Genomic DNA, 26,738 nt, shown 5'->3' with positions numbered 1-26,738 from the left:
GTTCATCCATGGTGTTTTCTAATTGTGAAGGGGCACAAGTCTTTCTTTATGATTTTGCTCAGGTGACGATAATTGACGAGGAAACGCGAGGTCCTATTCTTGTTCCCCACAGGCTCCACGGGAGACGGCCACAGGCTCTTGGGCAGCTGGATGATGTCGTCCTGTAGCATTCTGTCGTCTTACTTCTCAACGCGTCTCGTTAGCGCAACGGAGCCAAGTAGTATTCTAATGGAATGATCTAGCATTTTAGCCGTATTGATTCGGGGCATAGCGAGAGCCATTTCTCGGGCACGAAAAACAGAAAACAAACAGTACTTGTATTACTTCAAAACCCCACGGAGCTGTTGCTGTTTGAGGGCGGCAAGACTTGGGTTTTCATCGAAAATTGACTTGAGTGTTTGGTTCTTTGTAGCTTTAAAAAGTAAACACATCACTGGTGGCAAAGATTTCTTTTTGTATGCATAAAGTATTTTTCTCGGCATCATGTTTCTTTTTCGCTCATGCAACCAAGTGATTTTTATGACCGAAATGTTTTGCTCTAGCAGCGAACGCTCATTAGGTCTTATGCTGCTTTCGGCGTTTTGAGGTTTTTCGGTGGCGACTTAGGTTTTGAAGTTGGAGCGAAGCTTTATGGTGAGTTATTCCTCAAGCACGTTTAGGGCCCACTGGCTTTATTTTGTATCCGGCGGGGTCGTTTTGTCAGGCAGTTTCGAAGGCTAGAATTCCGCTCATACAATGTCTCTGAACAAGAACCTTGACGCTCACATGACGGGAATATTCGAAGAATCTTCCGCGCTCTGCGGGTTTTACGGTATCACGCAAATGACCGGGGCACAATTGTTGGAGTTCTGCGTTGTATGGTGTAAAGTCTGGTGTACCCTGGTGTAGAGTTAGCATGGCAAAGAGGTGTTTTTCCACAGAGCCAGAACACTTGATAAACTATTTTTAACTCTATGTGAATGTCGTTGTGGAAAGAGTCATTTTAACAATTCATATATTGCGTGCAGAAGCGTAGCATCTCACCAGGCATCAAAAGATGTGAACAGAACAACAAATTGACATTTTTTAATAGCCCACGCACCCTACACATAATGCTCAGACATGTTCAATTATCGCCAGAAGCAGACCTATCAACAAACTCAACAGTTGCGTAGGTTTGTGGGTTGGCCTACCTATGCATTTTGGACCTTTACAGATTCGCACAGGAAATATTTATGGCGTAGTCTTTACTCGACAACTGTGCTTCCAATAGTCATTCAATGATACTTCAAAACGGCCATTGTTACACGCACAGTAGTTCGTCTGCTCGCAGCGTGGATGAGGCGCGCATGCTCCGAGAATGAAGCAAGCAAACACTTCCGAAGGTGATGCGCACGCTTCTAGATCACGCTATCGCGCTTGCTCTTGAAGGCGAAGCTGAGATGTCTTCAAATTTTTTCAGCATCTTTTCATTCGTCGTTGCTTCCAGGAGAAGCTCATGGACGCTCTCCGAGTAGTTTCTCATCAGCTTAGACAAGCGATTCTCATTAACATCTCGCTTGGGAATTGGACATGTTTTTTCACGGATGTGAGGCAAGGTGGAAAATTTGCGTCGTTTTCTTGGTGGTGTGTGGGATGTTTCTGTTGTGTAGATGCACACTAATTTCGAGAAGGTAGTGAGCCCTATCTTAGCGGACCACCCTAGTGAAGGTGAATAACTTCGTACGAAAACTGTTCATATGTTAGGGTCCACTTTTGGTTCTCGAAACACGTCCTGAAGCCGTGCTGAATTGAACACACCGCAGCTTGTATGCATTGCTACAGTGGCTGAAAACGCGACCTGATTATAAGCTCCTAGTGAGCTTTCTCAAACCTCGAATGACATTCCACAATATATCGGTGACTTGCTGGATTGCTGAAGCACGATTGATGTAGGTGGCACAGGTGCTGTCATTGTGGTGGCTTGCTTTGTCGCCATTGCTCTTGTATTTATGCATAGTGGTGCGAGCTTCGATTGAGACTTTCGAACCTGTGCCACCCTATAGTTGCTGCAGAAAGGTAGGGTTTCTCGTACACTCCCTAAACTTGGTTTGCGTTATCTTTTTTTGCACCCAGAACGCGAATGAATGAGCACGTGCACCAGATGTCGCGTGATCATGAGATTCTGAAAGCAGCAATTAGAAGTTTTAAGACGTAACTTCATCAAGCTACAAAAAGTCAAGCAAAAAGCAATACACAATACTATGCCAGTGGTGAGCAGCACATCAGCCATTCATCGTATCACAAGCAGTAAAGCTGGTCTGCTTTAATACATGTGATCTGCACGATTACAGAGCTATCGTTGGTGGCCGCTTAAGCCTTCCAATACAGTGTACTCTTCGTGATCCGCGTGTAAAATTAAAGTGGTATTTGAAGGTTGCCAATCTGTTAGAACACTGGAGGTGATCTGATCCGAACGTTGCAAAAAGCGTGTCCATGTGAAATCCCAATACTTCAGAATGACCCACGTGGCACTTTAGTGTCGATTGCAGCACGCCGTAAGCTATGTTGTCTATCGTCCTTTATGAATGGGAACACGAAAGCCCGCGGCCGCCGTCTTGTGGCGGCCGCCTACATTACCATCAAGCGACAGCGATAGAAAATATGTTCGCATTCATTGTCGTCTTTTGGCGAAAAAATAACCAGGCGCAGACCGTCACAACCACACCCAAGGCACGTACTCGCAACTGCGCGCCTTTAGATTGGTCGTGACCGGCAGTGACTGGTTATTTGTGTCAGGCGTCTTCCACGCACACTCAATTTGTTCGCAGCAGAAAACGCGCAGCAGGCATCGCCGGTTGCGCTATCGTACCGAGAGCGTAATCCAGCAGCACAATTGTCTATATACCGGCCGTGACTCGTTATTTTGTTCGCCGATGCATAACGCCGAATGGGAACATATTTCGCTGTCGGCTGATGATGCTGTAGGCAGCCACCGTAGAGTGCGGGTCACACGCTCCAGCCTTGTTTTACATAAAGCACGACAAAGTTCATAGGGAGGAGCGCTGGCTCACCATCGTGCCTCTGACGCGATGCTCAGAGGTTACACAGAGATATGCACCTACTAACACCGTTTGGTCATGGCATATAGTAACAGGTGCCACTGACAAAGCTCAAGCAAATGCAGTGAAATAATTGCTTTCATTTGGTATTTTTTGTTACTGACATGAAAAATCAATGTTAAACATTTCGCGCAGCAAAAACTTGTGTTTGTCTATGAAAAAGAGTACAAGTATTGAGCAGCAAGCTGCCCTTTGTTCAGTAGATATATAAATTTTGACAATCACCTGATGTTTTGTCGACTGTGCAACGTCCTTGCTTCTCTGGCTACTTTCTACATGAGCTGTCATTGCTGGGAAGTAGGGATACGTGTGAGCAGCATTTCTGTTCCCATCGATCGAAAAAAGATTGCTGTTCCAGGTTGTTCTTGAAGCTCTCATTGGATTGCCGAGGATTAGGGGGTTGGCTGCGTGGTGTGGAAAGATAAATGGCGAAAAGAAAAACATGAAACCTTTTGAAAACTCATAATGAATATAATCTAAATGAATGTCCAAAAGAAACTGTCTTCTGCGTGGTTTCAAAATAGTCAAAGGTATTCATCTTTTGAACGACACTTTGCAATGGAGCGACTATGTATCTAGTAGGCAAAAAAAAAAAGCTAGACATGCTACTGCAGCCATGTGACCCACGTGATGCTCTGTATACTTTCTCAGCAGTCAGCGCATTTCGCTACTGTTACATTTTGTAGACACTCCGTACACATTTTGTTCTATGTGTTGTCGTATGTCGAATGTAAGGTTCAAATTGACAACATTGCACTGCATTTCACATGTTTTGTCTGGAAACGAATGCACACAAGTGTTGCCGAACATCGCAGCTTTAGAATAGATTAAAGGTACCGGCCGTTTGTATTGCACAAAATACAAATGGAGGAGCCGAACTGGGGCCGGAGTGTCCTTGCCGAGTGATGAAGGCGCAGCTACACCAGCTGGAAGTGTTCGCCAGTTGGAGCGGGCGGTATACCGCTATAGATGAGCTGCTCGCTCCTTATATCTATGCACGTGTTGTGCATTCACGACGACGTTTGTATTGAACGCTATTTCACTTCGTTGGATGCAGCTCTCACATTTCCTTACGCTAGAATTTTGTTCGAGTTGCACCATATCTAGTGCAAATAAAATAGGTTGCTAGCCTTAGGAGTCTGATTTGTTCTTTTTGGATTCGTTGTTTCTACTTAGTGTGCAAACTGCGATGTTTAGTGTGCAAACTGCAAACTGCGATGTTTTATGACATGCCGGCACAATTCTTAAGTTGGTTCTAAACATTCCTAAAGTAACTATGGTTAGAAGATCTTGAAAATCAGGCGCAATAATTTAAATTTGCAAAACTAAGGGTGCACGAACTTCGACTGTTTATCAAACATCTTAAGAAACTGGCACTACTGAAATGCTATCATTTGTTACATTGTGTATTTCCATGCACTGTGACAAAACGCTGGTGGATATGAAGGCAATGACTGAGTCAGAAGTACGGAAGTTTCAACAAGTGTGTAAGACGTGATAGCATAAGTTCATTGCTTCTAAAACAAGAACACAGGAGAAAAAAAAACAAGCAACAATTCTCTTTGCGTTGTCGTCTCACACACCATGGGATAACAGAAGCTGTGTCGAGTCTAAACGGGCAACCTTTTTTCGACAAGAAAGTGTGCAGGCATGCGCTAAATTCACGCTGCCTTTGTAAAGTTCATGCTTAACCATAATCGTAAAAACACAAGTCAATGAGGTGACACTTCTTTTTCGTGCAACACATTTATAGAGCTCTTAGATTGCGCAGCAGCAAAGGGTCTCTAAACCTAGGAAACCTGGGAAAATTGTGCAGATCACACGTTGTAAGGAAATGGGTTTATTCAAAGCATGCACACTGTGTTGTAACTTTTTTATTCAATTCAAAGTTGTCAAATTACGGAAAAGATACGTACAAGTGGGTGACGCCCAAGCAAATGTTGAATAAGGAACTACTTTTTAAAGAGATAGTTGTTTGCAGTGTCATAACGATGCCAACCGTAACATAGGTGTCACAAGTATTCAAAAGAGGTTAGCTGGTATGGAGCGCTTGTGCTTGCCACGATGACGGCGCTGACTAGTGTCACGTAATTCAACTTCATTGGAAGGCGCTTAAGTACACACCTGACGATAACCGGATGAAAATCCTTAATCTAGGATTACATATGTAACATTTATAAAATTCGACAGCCAGCACGTCAACTAATACTGACGTTTCACCAAAAATACAAAAGCATACCGTCTTTTTCCGAAGCTGCTGCGTGACTTGTCGTGGCTTTTTAGCAGAATAATTTATTTTGACACAGAAAACTTTGATTAGATTCCTCCTGAAACCCTGATATTTGTTCACTGCATTCGTTGGGTCAGCGGTGCCAATTTATTAAAGACGATAGTCTTTCTTATGGACCTTCGACGCAAAAGTTTTGGTCTGTCTGTCTATCTCCCTATACATTTGTCTGCTTGTCTGCCCTTAACGGTACCCTAAAAGGCACCAGACGATACCCCAAACGGCCGACCTCATCCGCAGCGCCTACCATTATTGCTCAAGATTCAGTGTTCATACTTGTTCGATTGTCAATTAAAAAGTGATTATTGCGCTTATCTGAGGATCCATAAGAACACGACAATATTCTGTATGTGTGTCTCTTACTAGAAAAAAGCATACATAAGTAATTATAGGGACCGGAGTGTTTATAACGTTGCGCTGAACATGTAACGCTTGCAAGAAAAGGCAAGTGTTTCCAACGCTTTGTTAAGACGACACGGTGGTGTCACCTACCCGTCACCTAGCGTTTTACAGCTTATCACCTGCGAGACGGGCGCGCAGGGCGCGCGCGCTTTGTTTTCTAAGATAACTGCCAGATAGCAATCATGCCTCACGTGTAACATGACTTCATGTGCTCGTTCGCCTTCGCTGCACGCTCGAGGCACCCTAACGCAGCGCCTCAAGAATGCCATTCACGGATGTTCTTGTGCAAAAGATCAAATAAACGTTTTGTGCGCTCTCTCCAGACGCAAAACTACCATCTTCCGACGACATTTGCGGTGTAACATGCAGATACGGGGCCATTTTCTTCATTTATTACCAATTGCGCCCATATAAGTATACAGTGGTAGAAAGGGGGTAGAGAAAAAAGAACAAATATGAAAATCAGCTCTTTACACAACGTATCCAAAAACTACAAAAACGTGCACTTCACTCTGTGCGCAAACTAACGTCGTCATCATCATCATCGTCATCCTTAGTCCATCTACGCGCAATGCAGGGCAAAGGCTTCTCTGATGTTCCGCCAATTAACCCGATCTATTGTATTCTGCTTCCACCTGCAATGTTCGTAATCCTACCTGCAAAGTTATACCTGCAAAGTTCCTAATCTCATCTACCCTCTAACAATTCCTCATCTCGCGCTTTTTACTTTTCTAGGAATTGAGTCAGCTACCTCTAATGACCTGCGGCTATGCTGTCTACAATCTACGTGCGCGGCCCATGTTCATTTATTCTCCATTTCAACTATGGCACCTTTAACTTTCTTTGTTACCTAGTCCACTGTGCTCTCTTACTGTCTATTAAAGTTACACCTGTCATTGTCCCATGTGCTCAGATTTGGGTGCGCGTAAAAACCCCATATGATCGAAATTTCCAGACCCCTGTACTACGGCGTCTCTCATAATCATATGGTGGTATTGGGACGATAAACCCCGCATATCAATAAATGAATACACCTGTAAATTTTCTCTCCAACACTTACTGAGTCGTCCTCAACTTAAGTTGCCACCTTTTTACAAGCCTCCGGGTTTTCGCTCCGTCGGCAAGTGCTGGCGAGATGCAGGTGTTATATACCGTCATCTTGAGGAATAGTGGTAGACTACTATTCAATTTTTAGAATGCTTACCAAACCTGCTATACCCTATTTTCAGTCTTCTAGTCATTTATTTCTTATTATTTGGTCTTGTGGTTGGTATCTCCCCCACGTAGACGTATTCTTTAAAACTTTCCAATGTATCGCCACCTATTTCAACACGCGGTTTTCTGCTGAGACTGTTGATAAGCACTTTAATTTTATGCATAATATTTTCAGACCTACTCATCAGTTTTCCTTGTCCAGTTCCGTAATCATGAGTAGTAATCCATTCCCTAGTTATTCATTATTGCAATGTCATCAGCAAATGGCAAGTCACTAAGGTCACTAAATTTATATGAGGCGCACATACACTGCTCAAAAACGAAGACGTTTTCTGCTATCGTGACTTAGTTGACAAGAGTGAACTGAGGGTTGGGCTCCTTATTGATTGATATGTGGAGTTTAACGTCCCAAAACCACTCTATGATTATGAGAGACGCCGTAGTGGAGGGCTCCGGAAATTTAGACCACCTGGGGTTCTTTAACGTGCACCCAAATCTGAGCACACGGGCCTACAGCATTTCTGCCTCCATCGGAAATGCAGCCGCCACAGCCGGAATTCGAACCCGCGCCCTGCGGGTCAGCAGCCGAGTACCTTAGCCACTAGACCACCGCGGCGGGGCAAGTTGGGCTCCTTATTCGTAAAGATATAGCGGGCAGAATGAAGAGATACTATAACATTAAAGAGAGGGTCGTAAAGTATTGCAGATAAACTTAATAAGAGATAAAAGTTGAAGGTGGTACAGTCTTACGCGTCTGCATCCAGTCATTAGGATCATTCCGTTATCGCGCCTACGATGACTTCGACACTGCAAATTGCAAGCAAATGACATGGTAAACGTCTGTGATAGATGACTGTAATGATATGGTATGCAGACAGCCTAATATGAGGCAGAGAAAAATGTTGTAGGTTCTAGACATTTGAGAGCAAAGTTACTAGTAGATTTAGCAGAACGCAAACAATTTATGGATCTTGAATACATTCTACAGAAAATGGGCTATCTTAGTGGATAGGAGAAGTTCTCATGATGAAAGTAAAAATGAAATACTGTGTGCCAATCCAGGCATTTTACGAGATGTGCAAATACAACGAGGATGTGACCACAACATCCAAACAGCACATCGATTCGCGCTCACATGCAAGATGCTTGTGAGACACAGAATCCAAGATCACTACCCTCAATGTGGAAGCAGTTGGAAAGACGCGAGGTAGTGACCATAGAACACTAAGGCATAGAATTAGCCTGTACTTGACAAAGGAATGGCAGAAACTGGTCCACAAGGAGCCAGTCATTGAGCAAGCGCCGAGAAAGAAAGTACAGGAAATAACTTTCGCTTTAGAATAGACACGTGGCTCTAACTAAGGAACCCGACCTTAGCGCTGGCGCAATGATTGATGATCTCATTAGTGTCATTAAAGAACGTTTAATGAAAGTCAGCTGTGCAGTCATTAGTGATGGCACTGGCAAACTATCTCTGGAGACGAATATTCTCAATAGAAAACCTCAATGCACAAAAGTCTCAAATGCAGCTGAGAAAATAAAGCTAACAAACGGGAAATAGACTACCTGCCGTAATTGTTTTTATCCCTAGCCGCTCCGCCACGTTGCGGGTCTCCGCAGAAATAATTTACGTTACTTGTGGCTATGTGCTTCGAGTTGCTCACGCTGCCCTCACTCGCCCTCACGCTCGAAAACGCCAGCTTCCTGATTAACTCGATTGCTAGAGCAACCGCCCTGGAAAGGCGTTCGTCCCGGATTCGATCCCTGGACCAGGATTATTTTTCGGAAGCATGAATTTTCCTTTTAGAAACCCGTACGAATTTCCTTGCGGCTTCGCGCCATCAACCGGTGCTTCTCTATTTTCTCTTTCCTAACCCTTCCACCACTTAGCGGGTTTTCGCTGAACATATTTGGGAAATAGAGCTGCCAATGTTTTGGGGTTTATTCAAGCGGGGCAGGCAGCCGGCTTAAGTTCTAACATAGGAAGAATTGAGCATGCTCTGAAAAAACAGAAGATACTTGAAAACTGTGAATAAAGAAGCCAAAGCTGTTCCTACACAAAAATCAAATGTAAGCAATTAAGCACTAAGGAGCAGATGATTTTTCTTGTATTATACAAGTACAAGCTCACCGTCCCGAAACTACCACTATTACAACGAGTCCACGATTGGTAAGTGAGAAACATGGCAAAAAAAGTGCTGGTGGAGACGCCACCTTCAGAATCCTGCTTCAAACATGGTGACGTTTCAAGTTCTGACGCCACGTTCTGGGTCTAACGTGGTTTCTAATTGCTAAAATTGAAGTTAATCGTCTTCTATCGGTGCCCAAGACGTAGCATAGGCAGTTTTACAAACGCTATTGAAGCCTACGTCTTGATACTACGAAAACTTCAGTTTAAAATTTGTGGCGCCTCACGCAAAATTTTCTTGTATGAAATTTGAAAATGAAATGTTATCTTAATATGCTTCGCTAACAAAAGACTTGCGATAGTGAAAAGTGTGACATTACAGTGCTCAAAGTATAGTCTCTTTAAGAAACAAGGCAGTAAAACCCCCTACCAATATTGGTAGGGTAATTAGGTAGCAGAGGAGTTCTACAGAACAGCAGCCGAGACCATACTTGAATAACATAAAAATCATGCAGTTATAACGTTAGAACCACGAATAGCCAATATGAATGGGGCATTCCAACAGTAATGACAGGGAAACTAAAGAAAGCCCTGGAAGGAATGCGAGAGGCAAAGCCACAGGCGAGGATCAGATCACATTAGACCCATTGTAAGATAGTGGGGCAACTGTGTCAGAAAAACTTGTCACCCTGTATACGAAATGTCTGTTGTTGGGGTGGGTGCCAGAAGCTTGGAGGAATGCAAACATGATTTTAATTCAGCAGGAAGCGGATGTCAGAACTTGAAAACAACAGGCGGATCAGCCTACCGCTCGTTGTCTACAACCTATTGACAAAAATTGACACGCCTGTGCAGGACACGCAGTACCGTCATAGTGAAAGCTAGAACGACGTAATTCACAGAGCCTGTTGTAAATCATCTTGGAGCAGCTAACACAAGGACAAGTCCAACGTACCCGCGATGCCATAAACCACCGCATTTTTCAGGTAGTAGGGAAGTACCGAATATGAAACCATTCTTTTTTTGTTAATAGGTGAAGAACCCGATGCACATATGTAAGACATGCGCACTTAGTTTGTGCTGGAACTTATGACGGTGAAGATTGATTGACAACTTTTTCATACTCACTTGGAAGCATTGAGGAATCCACTCTTTGCGCAAATCACACTGTGTACCGCTTCGTTGTTATTTTATTGTTATACTATGGTATACTACACACGTTAACACGGTAATGTACTAAGAGTGTTGACAGATCATTTAGATGCTGCGATATTTCGTTGCTGCCAAGTTGACACTAGTGAGAAGCACAGGAATGCCAACAACCCGAAGTGGTCTGCAAGTTCTGGAGGCACTGAGCGCGGTCCTTTCAACACTCGTGTAGAATCATGGCAGGAAATAAGCACTCGTCCCAAAAGAGGTCAGCGAAGCAACTGTCATCCAGTGAAACAACAGAATACTTAGATCTCGAATCTCTGATTATCGTAAGTACGTAAGCTCTCACCATTTTTCTATCATAGTAATCTGCGAACCAAAGTTGTCAAACCCAATCAGGCTATCCGGCAACGAGTCACCGATGTCATCAATGTACAATCAAGGCAGGAAGGTACTGGTGTATATCCACCGCGAGCTGACCTACATCATTCAGCCCATGTGAGCTCATGATGAAAATCAGTACGTCTGCCTTACTGTGAAAAAGAAAAACCTCTCATTTACAATATTATGTGTATAGTTATCTCCCTCAGCTTGTTTTGACAGAAATAACATTGATAACCCTGGCCCATGGGTTATCACGGGAGATTTCAATGTGCACCACACTATCTGGGGAGTTTCAAAGATAACTCCGCAGGTCAGCGACTGGCTTCATTCGTGTGTGATCATAAACTGTACCGAGTTGATGATGGAAGCCCTACATTTATACATAGCTCACCGTACGAAGGTGTTTAAACTTGATGTTTGTGCCACGTGACTTTGCCACATGTCTAGGTGGTTTATAGACATACAGACACATGGAAGCGATCATATCCTATGTTACTCTAACATAAAAGGCTTCGCTGGTGGCCATTCGTTCCACAGAAGTTTCGCAGCGTCCCCTTTTCTTTGTCTGACGTCGCTAGAACTTGGTTCTAGAGCCAACAATCATACCTTGTCGACTGGGACACTCGTGCAGCAACTTCCTAAATAGTTCTGTGCTCCTACAGTCCGCGCTGAGGCAGCAAAAAGAAGCTCACTCTACGCATGCAGCTGCCAGGTGAACTTACACTTCGTATATTGAGGATGTCCTTGTGTTGTGCAAGCGTAGTAACTCCATCATGTCCCCGAACGACCAAACACGCCACATTCTAAAGGCATCAGCGCCGTCGTTCCTACCGCTCTCACCACACAAAATCCTGCCACCACCCAGGACGTGATAACCATCTGCCAGGGACTTGAAGAGCTTGAGTCTCTTCACCTCTGCTACGACGCCACCGATGTTCGTCCGCCTGAACCCCTCGACTTGCGTGCAGTCATTCGCGACATCATTCGTGAAGAGCTTCATGGGCGCTGCTTTTTTTTGCTCTGCGGAAGTTATTATCCCTTATGAAAAAAAAAGGTGGATTGCGAGACCTGATTACGAGAGATATCGCATCCGCGTCACGTCCGACCTGTTTGAACGGTCCGTGCGTGCGCCAGATGCAAACGTACGCCGAAGTTGCCACGCTCTTTGCCGCACCCACCATTCCTCTACCTCCACCAGGAGACCACACACCTGTGCCTTCGTTTTTATCGCCAGGGCGCGCACCGCCCTAATACGCCCCTCCGCGCTCTCTTCGGCCCATCTCTTACTACGGTGGCTATTGAGGACATATCGCCTGAATCGGTCGAAGGCGTTAACAAGACGCGCCATGCGGCTACGCTCCTGAAGAACGTCGAAGCTTCTGACCGACCAATAACTACCTATTGTCACCCTCCAGCTCGTCCTATCACCGTTAACCGTCTCCTACCTTTCATACTGACGTGCCTGCGAACTCCCGCACGTCTCACTCAAGGTCGCCTTCTCCAGATCGCCGTTTAGTGTCGCCTCTGTGACCCGCCTCCAATTCCACGAACGCCCACGCGAAAAACTCTTCGATGCAGCTTTAGGAGGGGAAAGTACATCTACCAGACAGCTGAGAATTCCTCCAGAGCGGCCTTCAAACTTGATAGTAGAGTTTGTAGAAGGTGTACGCGTTGAGGCTCTCATAGACACTTGTGCCACCGTTTTGATTATTCGTGCTAATTTTTGTTCCCGCCTCTCCGAAAAGTGACTACGTCTTATGGCGCCCATTTCTCCGTGTGGTGACCAACGCTCTCATTCGTTCATGTGCGCATAGTGTGGCTCGTGTCTGCATAGAAGGCATTCATCATTACATCATTTTTGTGGTATTCCATAAGTGCACCCATGGTCTCTATTCAGGGTGATTTTTTGTCTTCTGCGTACCATTTCATATGTTGTCATCAGCGCCTTCTACATCTACATACCACTGACTCTTCACTCCTTGAACATGACGAACGCATTCGCCTTGTCACCACGTCAGATTATGTACTTCAGCCATCCATTCAAGGAAAAATAAACGTTAACTGCACCGAAATTGTGGATTGTGACGTACTTGAATTTCCCTTAAGGTCATACCCTATCTAGGCGCGTTGTACTCACACCAGGCCTTGTTCGCTCTTTTTATTATTCTGCCATACCTTCCCGCCTTAAAGGGTCGCTAAAGTCAACTTATAACTCGACGTAGATTGTTGAAATGGCGGTTCAGAAAGCTGATAGTGTTGCTTTTGTGCCAAGAAAAGGCCTAATTTGAAATAAAATCACGTTTTAGTGCTCCGCATCAAATTAGTGCACTTCAAATTACCTGCCTCAAGAGCTGGACCGACGAGACCGTCTCACGTCACTGTTGCCATGCACGACGTTGCCCAGCTTTACTGCGCTAGCAGCGACAGACTGAAAGCAGCGGGAGCCACGGCAGCAACAACGGCCATTGATAAATTTCAAGCCATTGGCTTCGAGACTGCAGACGTTTTTGTTTAACTGGCCCCACTAGAAGCAACACTTGTCCCGTGTAACCACGCAAAAATTCAATTTTCAAACAAGTCGCAACATTCTTCATAGTAACATCTGGTGATTTTTTTTCCATGAGTCAAACAGAAACAAACAAGTAACGTATTATTGCATCTCCTAACGCCCGGAACGTCCTTTATAGGGCAGTTAGACTGATTACTAGTGATTGACTATAGGCGGTCTGTCCGATGTCATCGGGATTATTTTGAAAATGTCCTACTGCGGCGCTTTTGTTCTTGTGCATTTACTTCAATTTCTCAGTACGTAGCGTGGCGTTATTGATACTATTGATGTTTTAGATGTTGTCATACATTAAGCTTTCACTCTGACGTAAATTGTTGTTTGACATTAGTGTCTCTTTAAATCGAACTCCCGAGCCTGTACTAGTCCCTTGTGGCTGAACTGTATCTTGCGTGGTTGACATTCAGCATGTTGCGATCGTTACTCGGCCGAACAACAACCACAACGATCTCCCAATGTCAACATCACCGCCACTCAATCCTGTGCCTCGGATCGACGACGCACTGGATTTATTACACGTTGCCGACTATTGTTTAGCCTCTACCTCAGGTCACGCTATTGGCAGATACAATTGTCGAAGTATGGTAAAGAGAAAACTACCTTTTTATTGCCAGATCGGTTGGGGGACTTCATTGTGATGACTATTGGACTAATTAATGCACCCCCACCTTTGAACGCATGATAGACGGCGTATTGTGTGGTTTGAAATGCAAAACATGTCTGTGCTATCTCGACAACAAATTAGTGCTTTAATCCATGTTCTAGCAGCACCTGGAGTGTCTTGACGAAGTCCTCGCATGCCTTGCAGAAACTGGTCTACAGCTTAGTACCAAGACATGTACATTTCCAAGCAAGACAATCAAGCTTCTCAGCACCAAGTCAGCAAAGAAGAAATTCGGCCAGTCCCCGAGAAGCTTGCTGCCGTCCTTGACTTTCCTCGTCCACTACGTTAAAAATACCTGCGCAGCTTCCTTGGGCTAGCTTCATACTTGCGGTGCTTTATATGAGGCTTCGCGGAACTTGCGTCTCCACTATTTCAACTCCTCACAAGTAACGTCACCTTCATTAGGTCCAAAGACTGCGAAAGCGCTTTCACATCATTGGATCGAGCCCTCACGTCGGATCCATTACTGTGCCACTTTGATCCAAGTGCACCCACAATCCTTCAGAACGCCGCTAACAGTCATGGTCTAGATGCGGTACTCTTGCAGCGCGACAGCAACATGCACAGACGCATCGTTGCGTATGCAAGTTGTGTTTTTACTGCGGCAGAAAATAACTACATCATCACCAAGCAGAAGTGCCTCGCTGTTGTTTGTGAAGTGCAAAGATTTCGACCATATGTTCACGGCCACAACTTTACTGTGGTTACTGAACTTAACGCCCTATGCTGGCTTTCATCTCTGAAAAACTTATCAGGTCGCCTCTGTCGCCGGGTGCTTCACCTGCCGGAGTACAATTTGGACGTTTCCTACAGATCCGGAAAGATTCGTCAAGATGCTGATGCTCTATCACACTGTCCTGTGCTAAGCGGGGGCCACTCACCATCGCTACTCCAACAACGGCACTGCCTCTCTAAATACAATGCTATGTTCACCGTCACTCGATACCCAATCCGTCTTCGTTTCACAACAACGTGTCAACCCATACTGTGAAACCATTGTTGGCCGCATGACCGGTTCTACTCCTCCGCAAACACCCGACTCCGTCGACAACCTAAACAATTTAGACTTGACGGTGATGCTTTATACCGCTTCGTTTACCATGTTGAAGGCAACAATCGGGTACCCGTCATCCCACGTTCTGTTCAACGCGAAGTTATGAAAGCTATTCATGATGCTCTGGGCGATCACATTTGCACGATCAACAGAATTACGACAAAAAATGAAGTCATTGTTTTTGGCCTGGCCCCTCTTCAGCGGTTGCTAAGTACATCGCCTCTTGCATCCATTAACAACGGCGAAAACGACCCACAACTGCTCCAGCAGGCTTAAATCAACGTCTTTCTTGTCCCGCCTCGTCTTTCGAAGTAGTCGGAATCGACTTATATGCCCTCTTCCTATAACATTGAATGAGAATCGTGGGATTGTTACGCCCGTCATCCACCTTACCTGTTACGCAGAACAGCTTTTATACAATCTGGGACTCCCATCGAGGTCGCTAATTTCATCCTCCACCACATCGTTTTTGCCATAGAGCACCACGCGTTCTCCTGAGTGATCGTAGCAGAGTATTTCTTCTATTGTCTGCCAAGTTTTCCGTGCCTCCAACACTGTTCACAAGACCACTCCTAGTTACCAATCGCAGACTAACGGATTGACTGAACGTTTTCATAGGACCGTCTCGCTCATGATTGCGATGTACATTCACCCCAACCACATGAACTGGAAGGCAATCCTATGCTTTCTGACATTCGCTTACAATACGGCTGCTCAGTGCACTACCGGCTTTTCTCATTTTTTTTCGTACACGGTCACTCACCAAGTCTCGCTCTGGACACCTCTCTTCTTTCGGCTCTTGCACCCTCGATAGCTTCTATCTCTGAAGAATTTGCATCTCGTCTCGCAGACGACCTTCATCTGACCCACGTTAATACCGGCCTTTATCAAGACACCCTAAAGTCTCACTACGACTCGTCTTGGCATGTTGTGAAATTTTTCCTTGGTGACGAAGTGTTTCATGGACTCCACTGCACCTCCCTGTCTTATGCGACACGTTCATCAGTCGCTTTATTGGGGCGTACACGGTGGTCGAACTAACATGCCCTGTCAATTACCGCGTTTCTCTTCTTAGCACAAATTCTGATCATCGTTTCCGCGGGACAGATATAGTGCATGTATCTCGTTTGAAGCCTATACATGGCGCGGTTTATAATACTCTCATGTGAGCAGGCGCCCGCTTCCCCCGCGCGGAGAAGTGTGAGCTCGACAAGTGAATGACTTTTCTTTCTCTTTTTTATTCATCATCACCTATACATCTTGGTTCTTTGTAAATATTATCACTACCGTGATTTAGCTCGAACCTAGCTGAATAAACCGGTTCCTCATAATATACCTTTTGTCGCAACATTAAGAACACAAATTGCATGTCACACGCATGGCTAAGCCGTTGTGATTTAATTAAAATGGTAATTACCAAACAATGCATGCATGAATGACACATTCACTAGTGATTAACTTGTTATGGCAGAAATACATCAATTTGTTTCGAACGAAACAATCTGAGGTGTGAATCTCTGAGGAGTTCGCAATGCAGAGACAACTTCATTGCGTGAGACTTGCGGCTATTTCAGGCAACACTTTTAGAATTCCTCTTTGAAAAAATGTATCTTTCTTTCTCTTACGCTGATTTGTCTTCCATGATCATGGCGGCAGCTCGATGCCCCATCATCATAAGCGGCGCATTGAGGTTTCCCGCCGGAAGGTAAGGCATCGATGAAGCATCCACCACACGTAGATTTTTTACGCCTCCAAGAACCCTGAACAACATTTCATGGTGGAGAAATGAAAGCTGTCTTTTTGATGTAGAAATTAAAAAAAATTCATGATGTTAGACAAATATATAGTGCAATGCAGGATGACCAAAACGATTAGGTTATGACCACCTCTCTCCCGTTTTTTTTCATAGCAGTGCTAACAATTACCATCCCCATCATTATCATTATGCCTATATATGTAAAGGTACAATAAGAAAAGTTTAATTACTACCTAAACTCGTTTGGTGCATCACACGGTAATAAAAAAGTACCAGGTGAGGTACTAAACTGCTACAAGCTCTTTTATGAGCATTTCAATTTGTTGTATTGTGAATCTGTAAATGACTAGCCTGTACAAGGCTTTGCGCGAAAGCGTAACACTGAAGCTTAAGACACAGATGATCGGCAGAGCGCAATACTTACCACTGCTCCACTAAAATGAATATTTTTTTCCATTTCTTCAGAAGCTTCGATACCTGGCTTAAAAAGTTCTATACAAGATTCGTTTCACACAGTAATTTTGTTATTCCTTTCATTAGTTTACACAAACTTCATAGAAGCAATAAAATAAGGACCAATACCTGCATTCATGTGCGAATTGAAAAAACAAATTACGCATATCTGGGAAAATTGGTTTTGCTGGCCCCGTTACAGCTGTTCCTTCAGTTACAATGCATATTTCCAAGTGTATTGCCGAATTCAAATATACTGGTTAGAGCAGGGCTTTGTGTATGAGGCTGAGTACGTTGCTGCAATATACTGCAGTAATTGGCCTCTACAAAAGCACTGACACAAATTCGTTGCAAAATAAGCGGTAGGTATGCCCTTAGAAGCGATATATTACGGTAGCAGTGAAATTAAAGAAGATGTTCGTATAGTCAATGCGTTCACCTTTAAAGGTAAAGATAATATCTTGTGTGGTATTTTCCAGCCATGGCATTCTGATGCTGCTACGTCACAGCATGAGTTTCAAAAAGTGCGTGTGCGAAGCAAGTGATGAGAGTGCGCGGGCCCTGTCTATGTCAGTGCACCCAATGTGAGAGGGGTGTGGTGGTCAACGACACCTCTTTTGAGTACCGACAGACCAACTTGATGCCTCAAGACGCACAGGGGAGATGAGGGAGGCAGGAGCGGTGGAGCTGCCACGGTGGGTCGAACAGAGTCGGCCAACCCGAAGAAGCGTGTGGTCCAAGATATCGTAGACCTGACCACGTGGTAGCCGGCAGCCTGCATTCGTAGTCGAACTCGTTGCTCGAGGGTGTGCAACCTACGGCATCGGTGTGTACCCCGAAGATCTGCCGGCACGACCAGCAGCCTACGACAGTGAAGCAGCAGCCCGAGTCTACCAGCTCAGGCCTTCGACGACGTACCGACAGCCGATACGTGCCGCAATCAATGGCTTTTCTTCCTCACCTGGACTCTTATAATCGTATTCCATCCACTTTTTATTTATTGTTTGTGAGTCGTGTTTTGCGTGTACTTGTTCGGATCGAATGTCTATGTATTACGTTGACTATATTTTTTGAGCGAGTGGTATAGCACGATATTTTGGAGGAGAAATAGTCGCCACATAGTGTGCGCTGAGTGTGTCGAGGAAGGACCAGCGCGCGTAGTATGTATACATTTATCTGTCCCGCGTGTATTCATGTTTCTATAGTTAAGTATTCCTGTGCATTTGTTTTTTATATCCGTGTTTTCCCGACCCTTGGCTCGGAATGTGGTCGATCGAACGTGTACCTCTCGCAGGTCAGCGATCCAAGCACTTAAGCAAGCTGCGTGTATTTGTTGTCTGCTCACTCCCTGAAAACACAGAGGGCGGGTATGTTACACCGAATACGTATTGATCCTTGACAACTGGCGTCCGCGACACGACTGGCTGACCAAGATAATACGTGGCCATCGGGAAAAGGTGACGGAAATACTCGCTGCGCTAACAGTTGACAAAAGCCGTGATTTCCGAGGACAACGAGCGCCAGATTCCTGTAGGGAAATAGCTCAGCCTCGAGGGGACGGCGCTTTAAGGATTTTTGCAGGAGTGAGCAGTGCACACCTGCGAAAGCTTGAGGATGAAGAATGCGGGAGAGAGCGATGGCCCGAGGACGATCAACGCGACAAATCGTGGTCCGACTGGCACCTCGCCGACATGAAAAAGGAGATAGAGCTACTGGGCGCCAGGAGTGAGCGCACAAGCAACAGTAAAGGCTGCTATAACATATCGAATGCAGCCTCAGTATCAACACAACTCGTGGGCGTGGGTGCACAGAGGTCACTTGAGACGTACAACGAAAAAATAATGACCTGGACTCGTATCTGAGGCGTTTTGAGCGGGTGGATGAAGTGTGAGGATGGCCACCGAACATGGTCCACGGCTCTCTGTACAAGCCGGACGAGGGAAGCTCTGACAATAATCAGCCGCATGCGAGGCTTCAGAGGTACTTGTATACGAGAAGATTTGCCGGGCCCTCCTACTATGTTTTTGCCTGACGAGAGAAGGCTTCCGAAAGAAGTTCAGAACGGGAGAACCTTAGGACAATGATTCACCACAGCAGTTTTTTCGCGTGGCTAGAAAACTACTGGGAGTGAATGGGCCGCTCGAAGAGAAGCAAATCGTGCGAGGGAGTCATAAGTCTGATATCGGCGGAACAGTGTTGTGAGAACTGCAAAGCAACGTTAGCGCTATTTCTAAGAGTGAAAGAGCCGGGACGTCGGAGATCTCCAGTGGACCGATGAAAATGTGAGTGCTTGTGAGGTGGCCATTTATGGCTAACGGGAATGAAAGCAAGGCGTTGAAGCAGAGGACAATCCCGAGGGTGGTAGAGGCAGACAACAACTGTAGAGCACTCCAATCTTACTTATACTCACGGCCGAGACATCTGGCATCTCAATGCACCAATGGTCAACGAAATACCAGTAACGAGCCGCTCGCTGCGAGGAACGCCTCGGCCTGCGTTCAAGACTGTTACTTGAAGCTGCAAGAGAGGCAGCACATGTCCGTCGGGAACATGGTCATTACACTTATCACGAGTGAGCTCCATGTCTTTACAGACCAGGCCGCGGAAAGGAACGTCAAAGTACAGAGGGACAGTGGTTGTAATATTGTTGATCAGGCGTAGTCCTGTCTCCAATCAGCAGTCGAACAACTTTAGCACGTGGCGTGGATTTGTTGTTTCCTCACCCGCTCCAAAAGGAGACAGACAAAAAAACCCTGAGTGAGACAAGAATTGATTTCGCAATACATTTTGAGTATGCGAAGTTGAATAGATTTATTTCGACTTGAAGTCCGTGCACTTCGTCTTTAGCAAATTATGTGAGTTCAATAAAACAATTATTACTGTTACTTTGGACGTCCTGAAACTTTATCCTCAGTCAATACAAAATTTTGAATAGAGCAGGGTGTTTCAATATCCTCTGCTCTGACTCTCTTTTAATTATGGTGTTAAACTATGTATGTACTTTGTCATGTCATCAAAACCAAGCAAAATACCTGTTCTTTTGGATTGGTGAGTTTTTCTATATATTTTATTATTAGACTTAAAGAAGGGTGATAATGAGTTAGACACACATAGAGAAAGTTACTCAAAGGTGCTGTACACTTATATTTCATTTCAAAACGATGTGTTCGGTTCCCTAATTAGTTCAGTATTCTCACTTTCTGTTTGCCAAGTGAAGCATCAGCTCTCTGAAACTAAAGTCTTCAATTACGTTCCGAATAACTTTGCCGAGTTTTTGACACTTGGTGAAAACATCGGCAATGGCACTGTCACTATTTCTGCGATGTGCTGATGTCTCAATTGTGCTTAAAGTTTCTGCCTCCACTATTCAATGAAAAATATCATACTTCGAAAATTCACCGGCATATCTACGGAATGAATGATGATGAGTGGGGCGTAGATTTCGTCAATGCGTCCGTGCTTCCGTACATGTGCCTTTCTGTCCGCACGTGAAGCCATTTATGCGCCCATCCGTTTATGCATTCTTTCGTGCGTCTGTTGGACCGTCCGTGTGTCTGTCTGTCCATCTGCTCCTCTGCCTGTCTGTCCTTCCATCTATTGAACAGCTTAGGTACAGCCATCTCGCTTATTTCATCATATATTCATCATATACAAGTACCGCCATCCAGCGGACAATCCGAGGACTTCCGAGGTGTCATATTCATTGATCTATCAAAGGCATTTGACACACTAGAACATTCTATTCTTCTGGATAAGCTCGAGTCTTTTGGTATTACTGGCCCAACTCAAAATCTTCTTCGTAACTACTTGTCTAACAGGCCACAAGTCGTATATCTTAATGGTAAATTTTCATCGAATAAATTAATTAACTGCGGTGTTCCCCAAGGTTCTATTTTAGGTCCGCTGTTATTTCTACTATTCATAAATGACTTACCTAATACGCTTACGTTTTCTAAGTGTTTGCTATATGCTGATGACACGACCATTTACTCACCACATAAATCGCTCACCGCACTTCAAGACACACTTAATGCAGATCTTAACAACGTGCATTCATGGTGTAGAAATAACAAACTTCAGATTAATCCTACTAAAACAACTTTCGTACTCTTTCATAGCCCACAAACTGTGATTTCTTCCTGCTTCACTGTCTTGCTAGATAAGTATACCTTACTGGCATCTGACAATGTTAAATTCCTTGGTGTTACTCTCAATAAACATCTTGAATACAATTGTCATGCCAATTCACTAATAAAAAGGGTTTCATTTGGTATCCGCATTATCATTACAACACGTGGATTTTTTCAACCTCATGTTCTCATCTCACTTTATCATGCTTATATTTATAGCCATTTATCATACTGCCTATCATCATGGGGTAACACATACGCCATTCATCTCAAACCGCTTCAACGTCTTCAAAACCAGGCGATCAAGTTAATGACTTTTAGCCCATTCCGTTGCCATTCTCTACCTATCTATCAAGATCTTCGAATCCTACCCATTCAACAATTGTTTTATCATAGATTGTCGCTCATCACATACCGTCTCATTCATCGCGAAATATCACTTGATAATATTCCTTTCCATATCTTCGTCAACAGCAATAATACCAGGTTTTCAGAGCGTAATAACTTCCTTTTACCTAAAATTAGATCAAACTATGGCAGATACACAGCACGCTTCTTTTGTGTTCATCTCTGGAATAATATCCCTCTTCATGTTAAGTCGTCTCATTCATTGCAGTCTTTTAAACATAACATGAAAATCATACTGTTAATTGAGCCCCTTGTTCATTTGTAATAAAACATTTTCATTATTACCTCTACGTTGTAGTTTTGTATAATGTTGTTCTGGTAAATTAACTTTTTCGATTTGACTATTTATTGTTCTGTGTTGAATGCACTTTTTATTTTTGTTCGCACTTGTAGCTTTTGCTGCTGTTACTTACCTTTTATGTACCTCATTAACGATAGGAGGTCCCCCTGACAGTTTCTTACTTTGGGACCTCCTGACGCTGTATATATTATGTGAGCTCATTTTTTTTACTCATGTACTCAGCAATGAATAAACTTTCAGCTGCTAAATGAGAAAATGTACCACATTTCTGCCGTCAGCGTCTTTTTGACACTGAGAGCGTGATAACCACGCCGTGTTACGTTTTCCGTACATGTGTACATTCGGATATGTGCCCGAGAGAGCGAGTAAGTGCCCCTGGTGGTTACAAACGATAACGGGGGCGAACGGGTGACGCCTTAAGGAGCTTCGTCCATGAAAGCTTCGAACTGTGGTAATATATGAAGTAACATAACTTCAGGCGACAGGCGAAGTGTGTGAAAAAAAAAGAAAATACGACAGATTCTTTCTAATCTGACCATTGATTACAACAGACCTAGACAGCCTGTGTTGGAGTTTCCTCGCTTGGTGCCATTTATTGTATGGTGGATTGACTTTCTTCCGTAAACTGAGAAATTTGGGTCATACCCGCACAACACAGTGGCTTGGAAAAGATAGCTCATGATGTGATGCAATCTATTAACTAAAGTCGAAACGCAGAAGTTACTTTTATTAACATAAAAACACGCTGCGACTCGGTGAAGATTTTGAGGTAAGTATTGCTGACAGTCGTACTTGCGCTATACTTGACTGCAGCTCGTGTAGTTGGGTATATATATGGTGTGTTTATTCTATTCACATGAAGGAAGATATGTCAGAAGTGCAAATCACTGAATGTATTTTAAGGGCACTATGTTTACATAGGGTGCATTTTTGAAGCAGTCTGAAGTACTGCATTGAATGTGTCAAGAAATAGTTGACTTTGATGTTTACTAATTGGGATCTATTTCTCTTTTAGCCGTGGTTTTCATTATTTTGTCCACAGTAATATTTCTCCGAATGATCAGGCGGCCCCATGCCAGCAACGCATTTTCTGCGACACGAGCTGCTTCCCACTGTGGCGTGAGCATTACGGCTGCTTGGATTTATATAAACTGTGAATCCTAAGTGACGCATATCGGCATACCCAGAAAGGTGTTGAGGTGAGGGTCACGGCATGCGGGAAAGACTTACGCGCGACTGCGACTGTTGAAACGCATTCCATGGTAGATGATAGATAGATAGATAGATAGATAGATAGATAGATAGATAGATAGATAGATAGATTGATAGATAGATAGGCATGGTCACCGTCTTTTGGCTCACGAAGAAATATTTAGCTTATAATAGCTAAGCTACGCACCTGAGCCTCGCATCCAGCACAGCCTGAGGATGTGTACCCATGGGTGCGGTACAACAAGGATGCCAACCACTGAGTGAAGTGTGCTGTACAAAGCAACGTAAATACGAGTCACTCCACAACGGTCCTGCTGACGCGCACGCAGGTAGGGCAATGTCCCAAATGGTGACGTTGCTATTCCTCATGACTTGCGTAGTCAATGTCTGCACGGCAATTTTGGAGCCTGAAAGAATGGGCAAAAGGGAATAAAAACAATCGTACAAAAATACACGAGACATCAAGGTAAGAGAACGCGTTACAAGGAAACATTTGTTATAGGAAACTAAGCAATAAAGTGAGTATGGTGGGTGTCTTACAAAAGAAGCTCACATGCCCCCAGCCACTAAATTCTAGCCCACGAGCAAGTAGCCAGTTTCTGTTCTGAGCGAGGTACTTGACACACTGTTCATATGTTCTTCTATTTACCTGTGCTGTATTTTGCGATCGAAAGGGTACCGACTCAATATAAAATGGTCGAATATTCCGGCTACGCTATGTTCACATTGTGCCACTTCGGATGATTTGTCGTAGAGTCGTGAGCATGAATGTGGTTATATGAAACTCGGTCATCGCATAGAAGTAACACGCACGCAGCGTTCATATGTATTACCAGCCAGCATAGCCCAAGCGTGCGTCTCCAGCTGCCTCGTCGTGCGCGTTTCACATGGACGTGCTGCACGAATCAAACAAAACAAAGTGAAGTTGTTGCTAGTCAGCAAGGTGTCGCCGCCAGGCGATACTACCTGTCGGCACCATGATGACACCCCTAACATTGTCAACGTCGCCGCTGCTCGCTCATCGTCAATTGGCTCCTAAGGTGTGGCCATGGGGTTTGCTGAACACGTCGAAATACTGTCCATGCCCTATGGCTGGAAACGCGTCCACAAGCCTTGAACGATCTGTGCTCTTAAGATAAAATAGCTTCTACGCAAGAAACGTGATTCATACTTCACTAAAGAATTCATGCATACTAACCAGTCAAATCAACGCCGCATGTCGACTTCGAAATTTGTTGCCACTGCTCCTTTCAGCTTCGCCGTGATGGCGATAGAGGTATTCTGTTGCTAGTGCGTATATCAACCACTTAGTGCGTACTTTATAATGTGTTATATTATTCTAGAAGTTAAACTTGTGGATAACTACAACTTAACAAATAAAAAATAGTGTCTTTTGTCGGGAAAGCTTTCACATATGGCTGCATACTGTGTAATGGTTAGCAAGTTTTCTTCCTCGAGAAAATATGTGCCTCAAATACTTTCGAACTTTTATGCACGTTCTACGTGTTTTTAAGGGAATGCACGCAGTAACGTCCGTGCCATTTTTATTGGGTGGCAAGCTTTTAACCACGATGTCGTTGTGACCATCACATGTTCCGATTTTCGATGGCAATGTACGCTTGTAGCACGGAATACTTCTGCAATCTTAGCGTTATTGTGAAGCCTGTAAATAGTACACATGTGTTTCTAATACATAAAAGGTATTTACATTGCATTTCGAAGCATACTTCGACTGTATTTGGCAACAGACGCATGGCTGCGTGGTAAAACACCTATTTTCTATGCCAATAGACTGAATTGGTTTTTACTGGAACCCGGAATTCGGCAAGATTTAAGGTTATTCAATTTCTATCTTTCTCGATTTTTAACTCACAACCAACGACGCCAGCGCCAACACTGATACCAACGCCCTCGTCGGCATTTCAGCAAAACGAGCTCCTTCACGCTATTGTGGTAACAATTCGGCTGGACACAGTATCATGTCATGGTGAAAGCTTTAAGCTGGATCCCCACCTGTAGCTGACAGCTAACTTCAGCCGCATTTTGTCTTATTCAGCTGTATTGTACCCCAATTCACCACATACATAGATCTCTTTATAAATTCGATGAAGAATAGTTCAAATCTGGGTCAGACAGACTTGGGTCAGATAGACCACACAGATAGACATGTTTACAGCAATATATCAGTATACACACACTATGGGATCGCTAAGCGCTGTAGCTGCGCAGCTATCACAATGCTGTTGCTGTTGTTACCATCGCTAACATCATGTTGATACAGCATGCCTTTCCTAATAACCAAATGGTAGAGGGTTAGCAGGGCAGAACGCTTAGTTTACGGTCTCGTTATTGCCAGGCGATCGAAGAAGGGGGGGAGGGGGTCTACTTAATAAACATTAAGGCTCTTGAGAGCGATTTGGTTGTGCCTGTGAACTTCCGTCGTAGGCTTATTAACGTCTTTATTTTTTTTGCAGTGAACATTTTGTATATAGAGCCTCTGTTGGAGCTCAATATCTCTATTGTGCCATGAGCTTCAGCTGGAGTGATATGCGCGTAAAATACCTGCAAGACTGGTGTGTGATGTTGGAAGACGGTGACGTCAGTATCTGCGTAGTTTTATCTGCGGGCCTAGCATGGCCGCTGACGTCCCCTGTATTTAGTTCCTCGCTTATGCAAGACTTCTTGTGTTGCGTCAGCCTTACAAGATAGTAAAACTCTCTTCGAAGACATCGCTTGTCACTCATCACCTTGCATCCCCCTGCATAATAAACACCCCGACTTATGAGCTTATGTCCTCTCACTTTTCGATAGGAGGCTAAGCTCTTGAGATACTCTTCTTAGTTTCTTCGTTTTTGTTTGTTTTGTTTGCTCAGTATGAGCATGAGCTTTGAGATGCGAACCAGCCTATGGTCGGGACTTGTCTCCCCATTGCGCACCATGATACGCTAATACTCAGAGCGCCTACTAGATGTCTCTGTGGTAGTTCACTTGCTCCACTCCAGTGCGTGCTCTGGTTTGAAATAAAAAACGACAGCTTTGCCGCAAGGGCGAAGCAATGAACATGATACCAACAAGTTGGAAGGTCACGTGCAGAATGACAAGCACATAGGAGAGTTTCCCGCGTTTCTCAGGCACAAATAACGCGCGAAACGTACTCACGGGTACAGTTGAGCTCGAATGAGCATGCCAGTTGTTACTTCACTGTGTCTCAAGAGCGCGCTCTTTTCGCAAACGGAAACTGAAATAATTGCAGTAATCTTTGTCTTCCCGGTAACCACAACAGTATTCCGGTGAAAGCCACAGACAAGCGAAGACGTACGATCCACCCCACAGCAAGATAAGGGTGCGTGAGCGAGCGTCCACTCGCGAGCGTTCTCCTCTCTGTAGGGTAAAATACGCGTGAGAAAATAAATCACGTGCCGCCACGCGCTCACTGCGTCATCTTGCTGGTAATATCGAATACACCATAGTCGCCCCTCCGACATGTTCGTCACCAGAGGTGAGTGGTAGATAGAAATAGCTTGCTGTTTTAACGCTGAAGGACGT

At 44.4% G+C, this 26,738-nt stretch overlaps 1 protein-coding gene across 2 annotated transcripts in view; it reads right to left on the bottom strand.

Moving 5' to 3' along the window:
• The window catches only part of LOC119177919 (L-sorbose 1-dehydrogenase-like), a 124,281-nt gene that overhangs the window by 10,348 nt on the left and 87,195 nt on the right, over positions 1 to 26,738 (bottom strand). For both annotated transcript variants that reach the window (XM_075886870.1, XM_075886876.1), the window contains exons 10-12: positions 23,380 to 23,599; positions 16,558 to 16,692; positions 3,306 to 3,484 (exon numbers count right to left, since the gene is read on the bottom strand). In XM_075886870.1, coding sequence (XP_075742985.1) covers positions 3,346 to 3,484; positions 16,558 to 16,692; positions 23,380 to 23,599 — 494 coding nt within the window. In that variant the 3' untranslated portion in view covers positions 3,306 to 3,345. The remainder of the gene's footprint in view (positions 1 to 3,305; positions 3,485 to 16,557; positions 16,693 to 23,379; positions 23,600 to 26,738) is intronic.

The sequence above is a fragment of the Rhipicephalus microplus genome, chromosome 1 (genome assembly GCF_043290135.1).
Source record: "Rhipicephalus microplus isolate Deutch F79 chromosome 1, USDA_Rmic, whole genome shotgun sequence".
In the NCBI taxonomy this organism is placed as follows: domain Eukaryota; kingdom Metazoa; phylum Arthropoda; class Arachnida; order Ixodida; family Ixodidae; genus Rhipicephalus; species Rhipicephalus microplus.
Note: the sequence above shows the minus strand (reverse complement) of the source record. Positions and strands in the feature narration are given on the sequence as shown.